The following is a 17,023-nucleotide window of genomic DNA, read 5'->3' on the forward strand; positions in this document are numbered from 1 at the left end:
CATGTAGGCATTATGACCAGAACTGAAGAAGTGCTTTGAATTTGCAGACAAATCAGAAGTGTTCCGTTTTGATAATTTATTAATAATTTTGTACTGCACATATTATTGTAATCGGTAAAAACATCAAACTGATCAAATAGCCATGTGCCATATGTCGTTGGAAAGCTCTCAAAAGAGTAGAGTACAACCAGCCTATTTATTTCTCTCTCAGAAAAAAAATATAGCAAGTAATAGCTAAGTATATACCTTTGACATACATGTTATATTTACACAGGTGTTGCTTTTATGGCGCATGTTTGCTTATAACTTCATGAACAATAAACAGAACATAAAATATCACATACCATTAGTTAGAGGAGGTGATTATCTTTAAAACAATCCCACACACAACTTAATCGGATGCATAGATCATTAGATAATCCACACGAAGCACAATGTGCACACAGCACATAATGTGCTATCTGGCCAAAAACACATTAACTTTCCTGGATCAGATGACTTAATCGGAAATTATGTTGTATATTGTCCAGCATCATGGAATGCTAAACCAATCATATTAGGATTCAGATCACTGCAACCTGAGGTGGAAGTCATCCAAATATGGGCAGAGACGACCATTCACTCTAATTACATATGGCCACAAGGAGATGCCACCAAGTACTTGACATTGATTCAATGATGGCTCAAATGACACAGAATGGAACTGAATGAGATCTCGTTACTCATGCCTGTATGCTTTGGAAAGAGAGCATACCTTTAGTCATTGTTGCATTTGCATGTGTAATTAGTTCTTATGTACAATTATTACATTTTATTTGTTTAGAGAGGCTTTTAGACACTTGGAGATGTTTTTGTACACTAGGATAAGTTATATTTGTAATGCTATGACTTTTGATTGCTTTGTCATATCAACACAACATTTTACTCAGTTACAGGTGACATGATTGGAAACAAAAGTTTTTCGGAGCTACCTTATTTACAACCAGAGATATATAATGTCAAATAAATTTTTTTTTTAAAAAAACATATTTGAGTCTCAGAATTTATCAAATTATATCGCTAAAAAAAATTTGACATTTTTCCTTAAAAAGATGCCAAACACTTGGCATTCCTTTTTTTTTTTTTTTGCCGTTATAAGCCTTTGATTTTGGGTATGTCACTCAAACATGAAATCTTTAAAAATGCCCTCAGAGTTTAAAGGGATAATTATTAGATCAACGGATACAGATTAAGATTATTCCTATGTTATAAATATGTGAATATGTTAGAAAAATGCAGATTCAGTTTTTATTTATATCTGCTTTTTGACTCAATAATAACTACATATTCATTAAACTACAACACTAATAACACAATGTGCATTGTATTTTTTATTATTTCTATTACCGTTATAATTAGAGTTTGGCCGATCGTGAATTGTGCCAATACTGATAACTAAGGTGTTGGGAAGTGGCGATAACAGATTAATCGGCCAGTAGTTTTTAAAATCAATTTTATTAAATGTCAAAACAGTTTATTTTTCTTTCTTTACTATGGCAAGCAAAGAGAGAGTCCAAAATGAATAAAATCCCAGTTGCAGTTTGTTCAACCAAGATTGCAATAATAACCTGAAAAAATGAAGAGTTGGTCCATAACGCTGGACTTTTAAGTATAAACAAGCCCAAAACACACCGGGGATATATCGGTCTACCTCTAGTTATAATAATAATAATAATAATAACTATTTTTATTTATGCCATTTATATTTATAAAGAGTTTTATGCTTTAAATCTTCACAAATCTAATTTAATTATTGTTTTGAGCTTCTAACTGTTAGGCTTAAAATGAAATGCATTGGTCACTTGAAAATGAATAGCTGTTACATAAGATTTTTTGTAATTTATTCAAGCAATACAGTATATTATGTTACTTTCCCCATGAACAGTGGGGTAAAGGCATCATTGGGTGCTATTTTTAGAGACCTACCAACTGGTGCCATTTGTTGACCTGATATTAAAGAACCAGTTAAGTAGAAAAGTGTTAATATCTGTAAAGCAAACATTGGTCTGAAACTGATTGTTGGTCTCTCTCTAATGATTACACAAACTCATTTGGACTGTTTGTTCTCCTCACAGGTGGTGTCTCTGTCAGACTATGACTATGTCCAGGAGGTCACTAAGGAGGGCAGTAAAAAGTCTCCATCTCCTGGATATCCTCTGATCTGTGTGACTCCTTGTGACCCACATTACCCCAAATACTCAGTCATGAGAGAGCGCTGTGAGGAGGCAGGCATCAACCAGACCTCCGTCCACTTTAGCTGGGAGGTCGCAACACCTACAGACATCAATGGAGCGCGATCACCCTTTGAGACAGTGACGGATAACACACCTTACACCACAGTCAATCATATGGTTTGTCTAACATTTAGTCTGCTATCTTCTATACAACTGTCAAAATGTGGAATATAAAGTTTGATTACTGTTAACTACAACTTCCCATAATGTAATCAAGTAGTATGCGGTTTGTAACATTCATGTACAATGGCCTCAAAAGATATCTGGATACTTTTAGACACTGAAGTCACACTTAAATTTTTTTTCATTGCATTATATAACAAAATATCAAACCAAGAAGCACCATTTATCTTATTTTTGAAAACTTTATCAGTTGTTATATCATTTAAAACCCAACAAACTTCTTATTGAGGAATGCTTTACTGGAAGAGTGTACTTGTGCTTTATTTCTGTTTATTCTGAAAATATAGATGTTTTGTTATATAATGCAAAGACATTCATATGTTTCATAAGTGTGGCGTTAGTGTCAGTACATTTTGGAGTCACTGTATATGTTAATATGTAATGTGATCTGGAAGAATTTCTGTCGCTGTTACTTTTATCCTTATGTTCTTGGGTATATGTAAATTTTATTGCTTCACAGGTCCTGGACAGTATCTATTTTAGCAGACGTTTCCATGTACGCTGTGTTGCCCATGCCAGAGATAAATCCAGGCACCTGGGCACTCCCCTGAGGAGCAACATTGTTACCATCGGCACTGAGGGCTCAATATGCCACACTCCTGTTACCACAGGAACTGCTCGAGGCTTTCAGGCCCAGTCCTTTATTGCAACTCTGAAATATCTGGATGTGAAACACAAAGAGCATCCAAACAGGTCAGGAGAGACTCTTTGTAAGCAAATGATTATGTAGTCATAGTTTTCTCAAATGAGACTGCAGCTCAAACATTTGTGAAGAACTACATAATTTTTGCCTCTAAGTAAAGCGAGGTTACATTTATGAGTTTGAAAGAACATGAAAAATAAGCCTTTTAGGCAACCGCAGGTCCATAACAACAAATTTGAGTTATGATCAATAAAAGCAGCTTTTATATTTTAAGTTTGTATTTCTTTTCCTCTGAACAGGATCCATATCTCAGTGCAAATCCCTCATCAGGATGGAATGCTTCCTTTGGTGTCCACCTTGCCTCTGCACAACCTGCACTTCCTGCTTTCTGAGTCTATTTACCGTCAGCAGCATGTCTGCTCAAACCTGGTTACACTTAAAGACCTGCAGGGTGTCTCTGGTGAGAAGCCCATACTAGATCAGAGCAGAGACAGCAGATTAAATACATTTTAACATCAAACACATTTTAAATTCTAAGTGAATTAGTTACAAAACATTACTAAAATTTTTCTTTATGTATAATAATTATTACAACTTTTACAGAAGAATGTTTGAATATAGAATCAGTGTGAAATATAATGATTTTAGAATATTGCAGAGACTTTTGTTAGATTTTGGGTAACACACAGATTTAAAAAGGCTATGTGTCGGAGCTGTCCTGATATGAAGCGGAAGCTTGTTCCAGAGTTAGCAAATGCACGATCGCCCTTCAATTTGTAGCAACAACGAGGAACTTTGAGCAGAAGTTGGTCAGCCGACCTAAGTGCTCTAGTAGAAGATTAAGGGACAAGAAGGTCACAGAGATATTCAGGCATGAAACCAGATAGAGCTTTATATACATAGAGCTGAATTTTAAAATCTATCCTCCATTTTATGGGGAGCCATTGTAGGGATGCTAATACTGGTGCAAGGTGGTCAAACTTTCTAGACTCTGTAAGGAGCCTAGCGGCCGCATTCTGGACCAGCTGTAAACGGGACGAAGCAGTTTGAGGCAGTCTGGTATTCAATGAGTTGCAGTAATCTAACCTTGAAGATATTAGCGAGTGAATCACAGTTTCTAGATCTGATTAAGAGAGAAAGTGTTTTACCTTTGCAATTGATCTCAGATGGAAAAAGCTGCTCTTAACAACAGCACTGATCTGTCTATTTAAAAGTAGTGATGAGTCCAAGATCACTCCAAGGCTCATTGCATGATCTTGCACATTTAACGACAGTGGACCTAGCTGGTTGACCAGTCCAGGTAAAGAGGCTGAGAATCAGAACTTCAGTTTTGCTCTCATTTAACTGTAAGAAATTGTCTGCCAGCCAGCACTTAATATCAGCAAAGCAATTTAGGGCATTATCTATTGATGATTTTTTTGTCCAAGCATGCTGGAAAATAAAATTGAGTGTTGTCAGCATAGCAATGATAAGACATGCCATATCTCTGAAAAATTGAGGCCAGTGGGCGCATGTACACAGAGAATAGTAAGAGTCCTAAAATCGACCCTTGAGGGACCCCACATAATAGAGAAGCCGATGTAGAGAAGTTAACAGAAAACATTCTTCCTTTCAAATAAGAGGCAAACCACTGAAGGGCCGTGCCCTGAATGCCAACCATACACTGCAGACGATCTAAAAGAATATCATGATCAATGGTGTCAAATGTGGCACTGAGATCCAATAAAACTAAAACCACGTGTGAGCCTGAATCCAAGGAAAGGAAAATATAATTAGTTACCTTTAACAGTGCAGATTTGGTACTGTGTAGAGATTCTCTCATCATTCTCACCCTCTTGCCATCCCAGATGTGTATGACTTTTTTTCTTCTGCAGAGCACAAATGAAGATTTTCAGGAGAATATCTCAGCTTTGTAGGTCCATAGTGAATGGTGGCTAGAACTTTGAAGGTACAAAAAGCAGAGAAGGCAGCATAAAAATATAATCCATATGGCTCCAATGGGTAAATCCATGTCTTCGGAAGCGATATGATAGGTGTGAGTGAGAAACATTTTTACCATAAATCTCCACTTTCAATGTAATTTCCACATTTTACTTTTTGTTTTTGACGATTCGTATTCTTCGTGCATATCACCACCTACTTGGCAGGGAGGAGAATTTATAGTAAAAAAGGATTTAACTATTGATCTGTTTTTCAACCACACCTATCATATCGCTTTTGAAGACATGGATTAAACCACTGAAGTCATATGGTTTTCTTTTATGCTTCCTTTATGTGCTTTTTGGATGTTCAAATCTGCTAAAAATCTTTGTTTGTGTTCAGCAGAAGAAAGTAAGTCATGGCATGGGGGTGAGTAAATGAAAAGAGGACTTTTATTTTAAGGTTACATATCCTTTTAACATGAACTAACAATTACAATTTTTACAGCATTTATTAATCTTGGTTAATGTTAATTACTACATACTGTACACAAATACATTTGTAACATTAAAAGATGTATACGTTAACATTAGTTAAGGCATTATGATCTACCATGAACACTGCACAATAGTATATTTATAAATCTTGGTTAGTTTTACTTCATAAATGCTGTAGAAAATTATTAGCTCAGGATACATACTGCATTAGCTAATGGTAACATATAGAACTTTATGTAAAGTGTTACCAATAGCCTTTGAGAATGCAATCACATTGTCCTACTCCAGCATGTCCCAGGAATCATGCTTTACATTTCTGAATTAAACATAATTTTCCCACAGAAACTGGCTTCCTCGATGATGTGTCATATGACAGCATATCCCTGGGTCCTGGATATGACCGTCCATACCAATTCAACCCCAATGTGCGAGAACCCAAAACCATTCAGCTATACAAACATCTCAATCTAAAGAGCTGCATATGGACATTTGATGCTTATTATGACATGACAGAGCTGATTGATGTATGTGGAGGATCGGTAACTGCTGACTTTCAGGTTTGTGTCCACCTGTTTTTGTACATGGAAGACCACATGATTTCCATTCCATTTTACCACTTCAACTGACAAAAAAACAAAAACAAAAAAAATTATATATACGATATATATACACTGGCGGCCGAAATTTTGGAATAATGTACAGATTTTGCTGTTTCGGAAGGAAATTGGTACTTTAATTCACCAAAGTGGCATTCAACTGATCACAAAGTATAGTCAGGACATTACTGATGTAAAAAACAGCACCATCACTATTTGAATAAAGTAATTTTTGATCAAATCTAGACAGGCCCCATTTCCAGCAGCCATCACTCCAACACATTATCCTTGAGTAATCATGCTAAATTACTAATTTGGTACTAGAAAATCACTTGCCATTATATCAAACACAGTTGAAAGCTATTTGGTTTGTTAAATGAAGCTTAACATTGTCTTTGTGTTTGTTTTTGAGTTGCCACAGTATGCAATAGACTGGCATGTCTTCAGGTCAATATTAGGTCAAAAATGGCAAAAAAGAAATAACTTTCTCTAGAAACTCGTCAGTCAATCATTGTTTTGAGGAATGAAGGCTATAAAATGCTTGAAATTGCCAAATAAAACTGAAGATTTCATACAAAGGTGTACACAACAGTCTTCAAAGACAAAGGACAACTGGCTCTAACAAGGACAGAAAGAGATGTGGAAGGCCAGATGTACAACTAAACAAGAGGATAAGTACATCAGAGTTTCTAGTTTGAGAAATAGATGCCTCACATGTCCTCTGCTGACAACTTCATTGAATTCTACCCACTCAACACCAGTTTCATGTACAACAGTAAAGAGAAGACTCAGGGGTGCAGGCCTTATGGGAAGAATTGCAAAGAAAAAGCCACTTTTGAAACAGAAAAACAAAAAGAAAAGGTTAGAGTGGACAAAGAAACACAGACATTGGACAGCAGATAATTGGAAAAGAGTGTTATGGATCAGCGTGGGGTGAAATTTCACCTTAGTATCTGGACAAACTGACAGCTAGAATGCCAAGGATCTGCAAAGCTGTCATTGCTGCACGTGGAGGATTTTTTGAAGTAGTTAAATTTTTTTCAAACTGTAATAGTAATTTTTCATGTTATTAATGTCCTGACAATACATTGTGATCAGTTGAATGCCACTTTGGTGAATAAAAGTACCAATTTCTTTCCATAAGATAAAAATCTGTACATTATTCTAAACTTTTGGCCACCTGTGTGTGTATGTATGTACGTGTGTGTGTATATATATATATATATATATATATATATATATATATATATACACTACTGTTCAAAAGTTTAGGGTCACATACTCATTCTTTATTTGTTTTTTATTTTTTATTTATTTATTTTTTTCACATTTTAGAATAATAGTAAAATTATCACAACTATGGAATAATAGAAATGGAAATATGGGAATTATGATTTTGAAAAATCCAAAAACAAAATGGCCACACTTTGCCTAGATTTTGCAGAAATGTACTCTTGGCATTTTCTCAACCAACTTCTTGAGGTATCACCCTGGGATGCTTTTTAAACAGCATTCATCCATTTCAAAAACCTTTATTTATTTATTTATTTATTTATTTATTTTATATAGTTTTGTAATTAAATTCATATGTTGGCACAATTATATTTTTGTCTACAAAACTAATTTCAAACATTTAAGCATACACCTTCAGATCAAAAGGTTTTTAAGATCATGAGAAACATTTCAGGCAAGTGACCCCAAACTTTTGAATGGTAGTGTGTGTGACTGTGTGTGTGTGTGTGTGTATATATATAATAAATCTGATGTGGCTGATTTGAAATGTGCTCAGAGTGTGTGGCTGTGTGTTTGTGCAGATCAGAGACTCTGCCCAGTCGTTCCTGACAGTGCAGGTGCCGCTTTATGTGTCCTACATCTATGTCACGGCTCCACGTGGATGGGCCTCCCTGGAGCACCACACAGAAATGGAGTTCTCCTTCTTCTATGACACAGTCTTATGGAGAACAGGTGTATATTTTGCTTCATCTACAGAGCCAAATTTAAAAAAAAAAAAAAAATTTCAATGTTTTACGTCCACATCTATAGTTAGGATGCAAATAATAGGAACACAGCAAGCAACTAAATTATTTTTCACTTTTCAAGCGGAAGCACGGGCTTTAGGGATAGACCGAAGCAACAACAGCAAAAACACACTCTGACCAACAGAAACTAAATGACCTTAAAAAAATTTTTTTAAAAATACATAAATAAAATACACTTTACATTAATATTGTATTTGTTAATGCAATAGTTTACATGAACTAAGAATTAACAATTTATAAATCTTGGTTAATGTTAATTTTAGAATTTACTAATTTTTTTTTAATAGTAACCTATACAAGTAAAAGTTGTATAGTATATGTTAATGTTAATGTATTATAAATTAACATGAACTAACAATTCTATTCTATTCTATTCTAATTCTATTTTTATTAATGAACATTAACCAAGATTTATAAATTCTGTCAAAATGTATTGCTCATTGTTCATGATACCTAATGCATTTACTGATATTAACAAAAATATTTAATTATAATTTCATTTATCACACATTATACATTTGCACACATACAGTGAAATTCTTTTTTTTCACATATCCCAGCTAAGCTGGGGTCAGAGCGCAGGGTCAGCCATGATACAGCACCCCTGGAGCAGATGGGGTCAAGGGCCTTGCTCAATGGCCCAACAGTGGCAACCTTCTGATCAGTAACCCAGAGCCTTAACCGCTGAGCCACCACTGCTTTACAACCTTATTGTAAAGTGTTACAATATATGGTAAACTTATATTATAGCTAACACTGACTGAATGCTAATAAATGTCTTCTTTACTGCAGGCATTCAGACTGATAGTGTGCTGTCAGCTAGATTACAGATCATTAGGATCTTCATTAGGGATGACGGACGACTGGTGATTGAGTTCAAAACTCACGCCAAGTTCAGAGGTATGTAACAGTAGCAATTTGATCCTATTTCATTGTATCTGTAAATATGATGAAACCTGATGTTTTATCTGAGAAGTATATTTATTTATACTGAAGCCCTCTAGGCTCTCTAGGTGGTAAGAGTTTTGCTACTTCTGTAAGTGTTAGAACTTTCGTCTCCCTCTAGGTCAGTTTGTCCCTGAACATCACACCCTCCCTGGACAGAAGTCTCATGTGCTGGCCCCAGATCATTTGGGAGGCATTGAATTTGACCTGCAGCTAGTTTGGAGTGCACAGTCTTTTGATTCCCCCTACCAACTGTGGAGAGCCACAAGCTCCTACAGCAGGTAAGCAGCTTGAAGTTCAATGCTGTGACATCAAGAGCGTGTCTAACTTCATATCACTGACAACATGTGTTCTGTTTTGCTGTAGAAAAGACTACTCCGGGGAGTACACAGTCTTCCTCATTCCCTGCACAGTACAGCCAACCCAGGCATGGGTCGACTCTGGGGATAAGCCTCTGTCCTGCACCGCCAATGCTCCAGAGAAGTATGTTACCGTGGAGCTTTTCCATTTATAACTCCTTCAGGACACTCAAATGACTCTTGGTGTTGGGAGATGTTTTGTTTGTAGAGCTGAGCTAGCAGGGCTGAACAGTATTGCAGTTGTTTTCTACTTGTTTTACAGGTTTTATCAGATGCATACTGTTCGTTTATGGGTGCGGCTCAATCATCTCCCAGTTTCAGTTGCCAGGGCACTGGCCAGGGTGTTGGCCATGTTTTGGGCTGTCCCATTCTCAAAATCATTACATGTGCACTAAAATTTTTGCACCCTAGAAATTTCTGTAAAATGTCTGTAAAAACCAGTAAGCATAGCTGCTCCATATTTACCCTTAATGTAAATGTGTGTTGAAGTCACTCAAGTCATTAACGGATGAGTACAAGTGTAAATTATTTATAATAGCACTGTACTTTGTAACATCTTCAATGAAAATGCTCACTAGGTCCTCGTGGTGGCACAGTTGCTCACCTCAATTCGGTTGGCAGAGGACAAATCCCAGTTGCCTCCGCTTCTGAGACACTCAGCCCACGCATCTTATCATGTGGCTTGCTGAGCACATTGCCGCAGAGACCTAGCACGTGTGCAGGCTCACGCTATTCCCCGCGATCTCTGCGCACAAGTTACCACGTGCCCCTTCGAGAGTGAGAACCACTATATCGTGACCACGAGGAGGTTAACCCATGTGACTCTACCCTCCCTAGCAGCCGGGCCGATTTGGTTGCTAAGAAGGACTGGCTGGAGTCACTCGGCACAACCTTGATTTGAACTTGCGACTCCAGGGCCATGTTTTTAATTCTAGCTGCATTTTAATGCACAACCTCTTAATTGTGTCACAGGTAATTGAGTCATCAGTGCCCCAGTGTTCAGTGGATCAGCACTCTTGCTAGTGGCCGAATTCGTGTTCACGATATACTGATTCTAGACGTAGGGAGCTTGAGAGCGAGATGAGATGCACCCAATATCCTCAAGAATATTCTACAACTTGCAAGGGCTTGTAACTCCCTTTGTCTTTCAATCGACAGATTCCTGCTGCCCATTGCCTTTCAGCAAACCAACCGCCCTGTTCCTGTAGTCTACTCACTGAATACTGAGTTTCAGCTCTGTAATAATGAGAAAGTGTTCCTAATGGATCCTGCTTTTGCAGAGATGTCTGTGGCTGAGATGGACTATAAAGGAGCATTTTCTATGGGTAAAACCAGAGCAAATAAAAATATAAAGTTGGTTGATTGCCACCATTATTTTTTCCTTCGTTCATTGTGTTTCATTAAATGCAGGTCAAACACTATATGGGAGAGTATTGTGGAATCCTGACCAGAACCTGAATTCGGCCTATAAGCTGCAGCTTGAGAAAGTATACTTGTGTACAGGGCGGGATGGCTATGTGCCCTTCTTTGACCCCACGGGCACCCTGTATAATGAGGGCCCTCAGTATGGCTGCATTCAGCCAAACAAGCACCTCAAACACAGATTCCTGCTTCTGGTATGTAACAGGTTTATTCCCTTCTATTGTATAAGGTCTGGACCAGTTCAACTAGTATAACAAGAGTTTGATGTGGTTACGTTTTAGCTAAACATTAGAAATGCAATCATATTGATGCAACGAGAATAAACCTGTGAAAAGGCTGAAAAGTGAAGTAACAAATAAAGGATATTGTACAGTCTGCCTGTCATTATTACAAATTACACCCTGATAGGGGGATCAGGACCTATGACTCTCTGACTGTCCATTATTATGCTTACTACACAACAGCTGGCCAAATAAATAAACAAATACTGTAAATAAATGGAAATAAAGAACAGGAACACCGAACATACACCGATGAGCCAAAACATTATGACCACCTGCTTAAAATTCTGGTCCTCCGCGTGCCGCCAACAGCACTGACCCGCAGAGGTATGGACTCTATAAGACCACTGAAGGTGTCTTGTGGTATCTGGCACCAAGACATTAGCAGCAGATCCTTCAAATCCTGTAAGTTGCAACCATGGATTGGACTTGTTGGTTCAGTACATCCCAAAGATGCTCAATCGGATTGGTATCTGGGCATTTTGGAGGCCAGGTAGAGGTCTGCACAGGCCTTAAAATGAAACCCGACCCGTACCCGAGACCGTGTGGCCCGACCCTACCCGGCCCGAACAATACCGTCAGATTTTAAGCCGGAACCTGAAATCGCTTGCTATATAATTTCTTCTCCTAGCAAGTACTTTTGCAATAGGCTGTATTTTATGTGAGCATATAGGCAACATTCGTAACAGTACTGAAACAGTAAACATACACAGTTTTAACAAGGCACAGCAGTCCCTTAGGACATTAAAGCAGGAGGGAGAAAAGCATTGCTTTACCATTTATTTGCTGAAACTTCACTTCAGGTGTCTTAACTTTTTTGCGTTTTTGAAAATTAAGGTCTTTAACTTGACATGGTGTTTAAAATATGCCGGTCCTGCACGAGACACTGAAAAAAAGCGGTGCAGATGTCAAAGACATTCGTCCAGCATATGTTTAAAAAATGGGAAAATGGAACAGATGCACGCAAAAACACATTCGGTGTGAACGGCCCCTAACTCGTCCATTTGTGCGTGTCTGTGAGTGAGAGCCATGCGTGAAATAAGTTTGGTACGCCTGTTTATTTTTTCATTAATTACAAACCCGACCTGAACCCGAAGTCCTACTTGAAAAACTGACCGAACCCGGCCCAAAAACTGTTGGGTTCTCAGGTCCCGTTGGGCCTGGGTCGGGTTGCAGACTTTAGGGCACACACCCTGAACTCTTCAACATTATCCTCAAACAATTCCGGAACAATGTGTGCAGTGTGGCAGGGCGCATAAGCCTGCTGAAAGAGGCCACTGCTATCAGGGAATACCATTGCCATGAAGGGGTGTACCTGGTCTGCAACAATGTTTAGGTAGGTGGCACCTGTCAAATTGACGTCCACATGAATGGCTGGACCAGGGATTCCCTGCAGAACATTGCCCAGAGCATCACACTACCTCCACCAGCTTGTCGTCTTCCCACAGTGCATCCTGGTGCCATCACTTCCTCAGGTAAACAGCACACATGTACATGGCTGTCGTTGTGATGTAAAAGAAAAACAGGACTCATCAGACCAGGCGACCTTCTTCCACTGCTCCAAGGTCCAGTTTCGACGCTTGTGTGCCCATTTTAGGCACTTTTGATGGTGGACAGGGTTCATCATGGGCACTCTGACTGGTTTGCAGCTACGCAGCCCTATACGCAGCAGGGTGCGATGCACTGTGTGTTGTGACACAATCCTCCCGTAACCATCCTAAACATTTTCTGTGACTTGTGCCACAGTTGACCTTCTGTCGGTTTGGACCAGATGGGATAGCCTCCGTTGCCCTCGCACATCGATGAGCCTTGGACGCCCAACACCCTGTTGTCGGTTTGTGGTTTGTCTCTCCTCGGACCACTGTCGGTAGGTACTCACCACTGCTGACTGGGAGCACCCCACAGCCTTGCTGTTTCAGAAATGCTCTGACCCAGTCATCTGGCCATAACAATTTGGCCCTTGTCAAAGTCGCTCAGACCTTTACTCCTGCCCATTTTTCCTGCATTCAACACATTGACTACGAGAACTGATTTTTAACTTACCATCTAATCTATCCAGACCTTGACATGTGACCTTGTTAGGAGATAATCACTGTTATTCGCTTCACCTGTGAGTGGTCGTAAAGTTTTGGCTCATCAGTGCAAGTAGGAAAGATTACCTGCAATACCCAGTGAAATATCTGTTTTAGCCTGAATGTGAGGTCATTATTCAGAAATATTTGACCACTAAATTCAGCGATGAATTTAGTGTTAACAAATGATAAAGCAACATTTGAATTTAACTTATAGGACCGGAAGCAGCCTGATGTTTGTGATCACTACTTCCATGATGTTCCCTTTGAGGCCAACTTCGCATCTGACATTCCTGACCTCCAGTCCATGTCTGCGATGCCAGGTGTGGATGGCTTCACCATGAAAGTTGATGCCCTTTACAAGGTCAGTAGTTGCAAGATTCATCCAAAAAATCAAGTTGTTTAACAGACCTTCTTATTAACACATACTAAAATTCCTGGCAAATGTTGGTGCCAAACGATTCAATTCTACCCTTCAGGGAACTGCCTTGATCTGTTTGTTTTGGGAAAGATGCCTGGCTAACAGTCTGCCATATGACTATAGGGAACTTGGCTAAAGGACAAGACTGCTTTTGTTGGATTTTTAAAGAACATTTTTTTTTTTTGCCCTTTTTTTTAGGTTGAAGCAGGGCACCAATGGTACCTTCAGGTGATCTATGTTATTGGACCGGAGTCCGTATCTGCTCCTAGAATTCAACGCTCTGTGACTTATGAGCTAAAGCGAAGTCGCCGAGATATGGTGGATCGTTCAGGTCGCCTAACGCTGGATGAATCCCTAATTTATGACAATGAGGGTGACCAGGTGAAGAATGGAACCAACATGAAGACCTTGAAGCTTGAGGTGGAACCATCAGGAACCTTTAACCCCCAGATGGGAGGATCCATTGGGGGTGGTGTGGCTGCAATTGTCATCCTTCTCCTGGTTCTTCTAGCTTTCTGCCTTGTGGTTAGGAAGTGTCGCAAAGTTGTGAAAAAGAGGCCCACAAAAGCAGTGAAGGATTATCCTCTAAATACCAAGGTGGAAGTTTGCATTGAACGTCTGGAGAAAAACCTCAACAGCAAGCACTGCTCTGTGAGGAATGTCAATGTCCTCAACAAGAATCCTGAGACCTACAAGGTCAATGGGGTGAAGGTCAAACAAGTCAATCTAGAGGGCAAACTTCACAACAACCTGAATGATGGCACTGAAGTTTGACCTTCTCTTTTTATCAACTAGAGTATTTAATGAGAGAAAAAAATAACAATTCAAAAGAAAAAACATTTTCTATTAATATTTGTAATAATGAAATATGATGTTGTTAACGTATTTTTGTATGACCATGAGGGAAAAAAGGGAAAGTATGCTTGCCAGCTATGCAGTGTAAATCATTTCACAACTGAGCTACCTCAAAAAGGAAAAATAACACAAAACAGTGTCATCACATTTGATGTTCCCAGTCTGTGAGTTTCAGTTTCAAATCATTGTTTTCTATGAGTATATTTATACAGCTCAGTGGTAGCTCAGTCATTTTGTTTTATTCTACATAAATGAAAAGTTTGTATTCACTGCTATTTTGTCATGTCAGTAAAAACACATGAAAGTATTAAAGGAAGGATGAGTGGGGGCCTGGGTAGCTCAACGAGTATTGAAGCTGACTACCACCCCTGGAGTCATGAGTTCGAATCCAGAGTGTGCTTAGTGACTCCAGCCAGGTCTCCTAAGCAACCAAATTGGCCCGGTTGCTAGGGAGGGTAGAGTCACATGGGGTAACCTCCTCGTGGTCATGATTAGTGGTTCTCGCTCTCAATGGGGCGCGTGGTAAGTTGTGCGTGGTTCGCGGAGAATAGCATGAGCCTCCACATGCTGTGAGTCTCCACAGTGTCATGCACAGCGAGCCACGTGATAAAATGCGCGGATTGATGTTCTCAGAAGTGGAGGCAACTGAGACTTGTTCTCCGCCACCCGGATTGAAGTGAGTAACCGTGCCACCACGAGGACATAGTAAGCAGTGTGAATTGGGTATGCCAAATTGGGGAGATAAAGGGGATAATATAAAAAATAAAAAAAAAGGAAGGATGAGTGCCTATGTTTTGGACTGGCCGAGTGATGTAAATACGTTTATTAAGTGCAATTACCTGATGACATGGTCATCCCTTGTTTAATCCCTGTATTTTGATCTGGGTTTTAATGCTCTGCCTCATTGTGTAATTTACTTTTTGCCTGATCACCGGCGTGCCATGCTGATACTTGTCAAGTGCGATTTATTTAATTCCAAATCTAAATAGACTGCCCAAAGTGATGCATTTGTTAGTTTGTGTAAACCATCGGTATATGCGTCACCATCAGCCGACGAGAAACCATTTGTTTTGATGAGTTGTATCACTATTGATTATAGATTCGATAACCACTAAAGATGGTCACTTCACTGAAATTCTGTAGCATCGAATACTTTACAACACTGGACAACAAAATGTTTTTTTATTTTTTTTATTTCACATGACTGCTGTCTATACTGATATAACTAAACACTACCAAAAATCTTCACATTTAATTTTTTAGATTGTACCAGATTGCAAGATTTTTCACGGTCCTGATTCAATATTATTTCATGAGATTATTCACATCATGTTATCCTGAATTATTTAGTCTTCTATTCATGGCAAATCATGTATTCAAAAAGGCACATCTATTTGATTTTATTGATTAAATAGTTTGTGCAGATGTTCTAAAACTTCAGTTCTCTCTCTCTTTCTTTGGATTTCATTTAGTTTTGTCCATTACTAAGTGGAGTGCCTATATCAAACAGAAGAAAGGTTTGGAGATAAGAGTTTTGGTTCTATCATATATGGTGAAACCTAATGCCTGTACTTGTGCCTTTTTTAGCAATAAAATAAATGAATAAACCTATTGCTTGTGTGTGGTGCACTGTGCTCAAATTTAATTTGTTTAATGAATCTATCATCAACTTTAAAACCTAATTTTAAAAACTGTGAAGGAGAATTGCATGTGTTGATAACTCTTATTCAGTAAAAAAGATAACTTCACCCCACATATGATTGCTACATTTTACAGTAGCCTAATATTTAATGACAATAATAGCAATAGTTATTATTGGGTTATGGACGATGGTAAATGTTGATTTGGCTTTAATAGGGGGTTATATGCTACAGAACAGTAGCAAAATAAGAGTGCACATTTATTGTGCGTTAAAGGAATATCCTGGGTTATATTTCAAGTTAAGCTCAATGCACAGCATTCGTGGCATAATGTTGATTAACACGAAAAATAATTTAGACTTGTCTGTCCTTATCTTTAAAAAAAAAAAAAAAAACCAACCAAACAAAAGTGAGGTACAAAGGAACAGTGAGGCTCTTACAATGGAAGTGAATGGGGCCAAGTTTTGGAAGGTTTAAAGCAAGGGCATAGCCAGAAAATTACTTTTGGATGGGCCTCAATAGAAATGGATGTGCCAAATTTTCGCCAGCAACAGAAGGCGATGCATTCAACCAGTTCTTTCACACTTTCAGAAAGCAGAATTTATGCATTTTTAACTTTTATAAATATATTTTTGAAGTAAAAAAATTTTTCTGTGTCGGCCCATCCTCGGTTACGTCACTGGTTTAAAGGCAGAAATGTGAAGCTTATCATTTTATAAAAGCACTTACATTAATTATTCTGTTAAAACTTGTGTATTATTTTAGCTGTAAAGTTGTTTAAATTGTAATTTTTTACAGTTGTTTTAGGGTTTGTTGACATTACATTGTCATGGTAACGATGTTGTAAAATTGACTATAACTTTACACAGAAAAGGTT

General features: G+C 38.3%; 1 protein-coding gene across 1 annotated transcript in view; it reads left to right on the forward strand.

The window, feature by feature from the left end:
* The window catches only part of LOC127429960 (extracellular matrix organizing protein FRAS1-like), a 209,212-nt gene extending 193,101 nt beyond the window's left edge, over positions 1-16,111 (forward strand). The window contains exons 62-73 of the mRNA XM_051679361.1: positions 2,115-2,390; positions 2,917-3,149; positions 3,399-3,559; positions 5,859-6,073; positions 7,927-8,077; positions 8,944-9,051; positions 9,218-9,377; positions 9,463-9,579; positions 10,614-10,780; positions 10,866-11,071; positions 13,448-13,594; positions 13,850-16,111. Of these exons, the coding sequence (XP_051535321.1) occupies positions 2,115-2,390; positions 2,917-3,149; positions 3,399-3,559; positions 5,859-6,073; positions 7,927-8,077; positions 8,944-9,051; positions 9,218-9,377; positions 9,463-9,579; positions 10,614-10,780; positions 10,866-11,071; positions 13,448-13,594; positions 13,850-14,425 (2,517 nt within the window). The 3' untranslated portion in view covers positions 14,426-16,111. The remainder of the gene's footprint in view (positions 1-2,114; positions 2,391-2,916; positions 3,150-3,398; positions 3,560-5,858; positions 6,074-7,926; positions 8,078-8,943; positions 9,052-9,217; positions 9,378-9,462; positions 9,580-10,613; positions 10,781-10,865; positions 11,072-13,447; positions 13,595-13,849) is intronic.
* Positions 16,112-17,023: the final 912 nt, after the last annotated feature.

Source organism: Myxocyprinus asiaticus, chromosome 3 (genome assembly GCF_019703515.2).
Source record: "Myxocyprinus asiaticus isolate MX2 ecotype Aquarium Trade chromosome 3, UBuf_Myxa_2, whole genome shotgun sequence".
In the NCBI taxonomy this organism is placed as follows: domain Eukaryota; kingdom Metazoa; phylum Chordata; class Actinopteri; order Cypriniformes; family Catostomidae; genus Myxocyprinus; species Myxocyprinus asiaticus.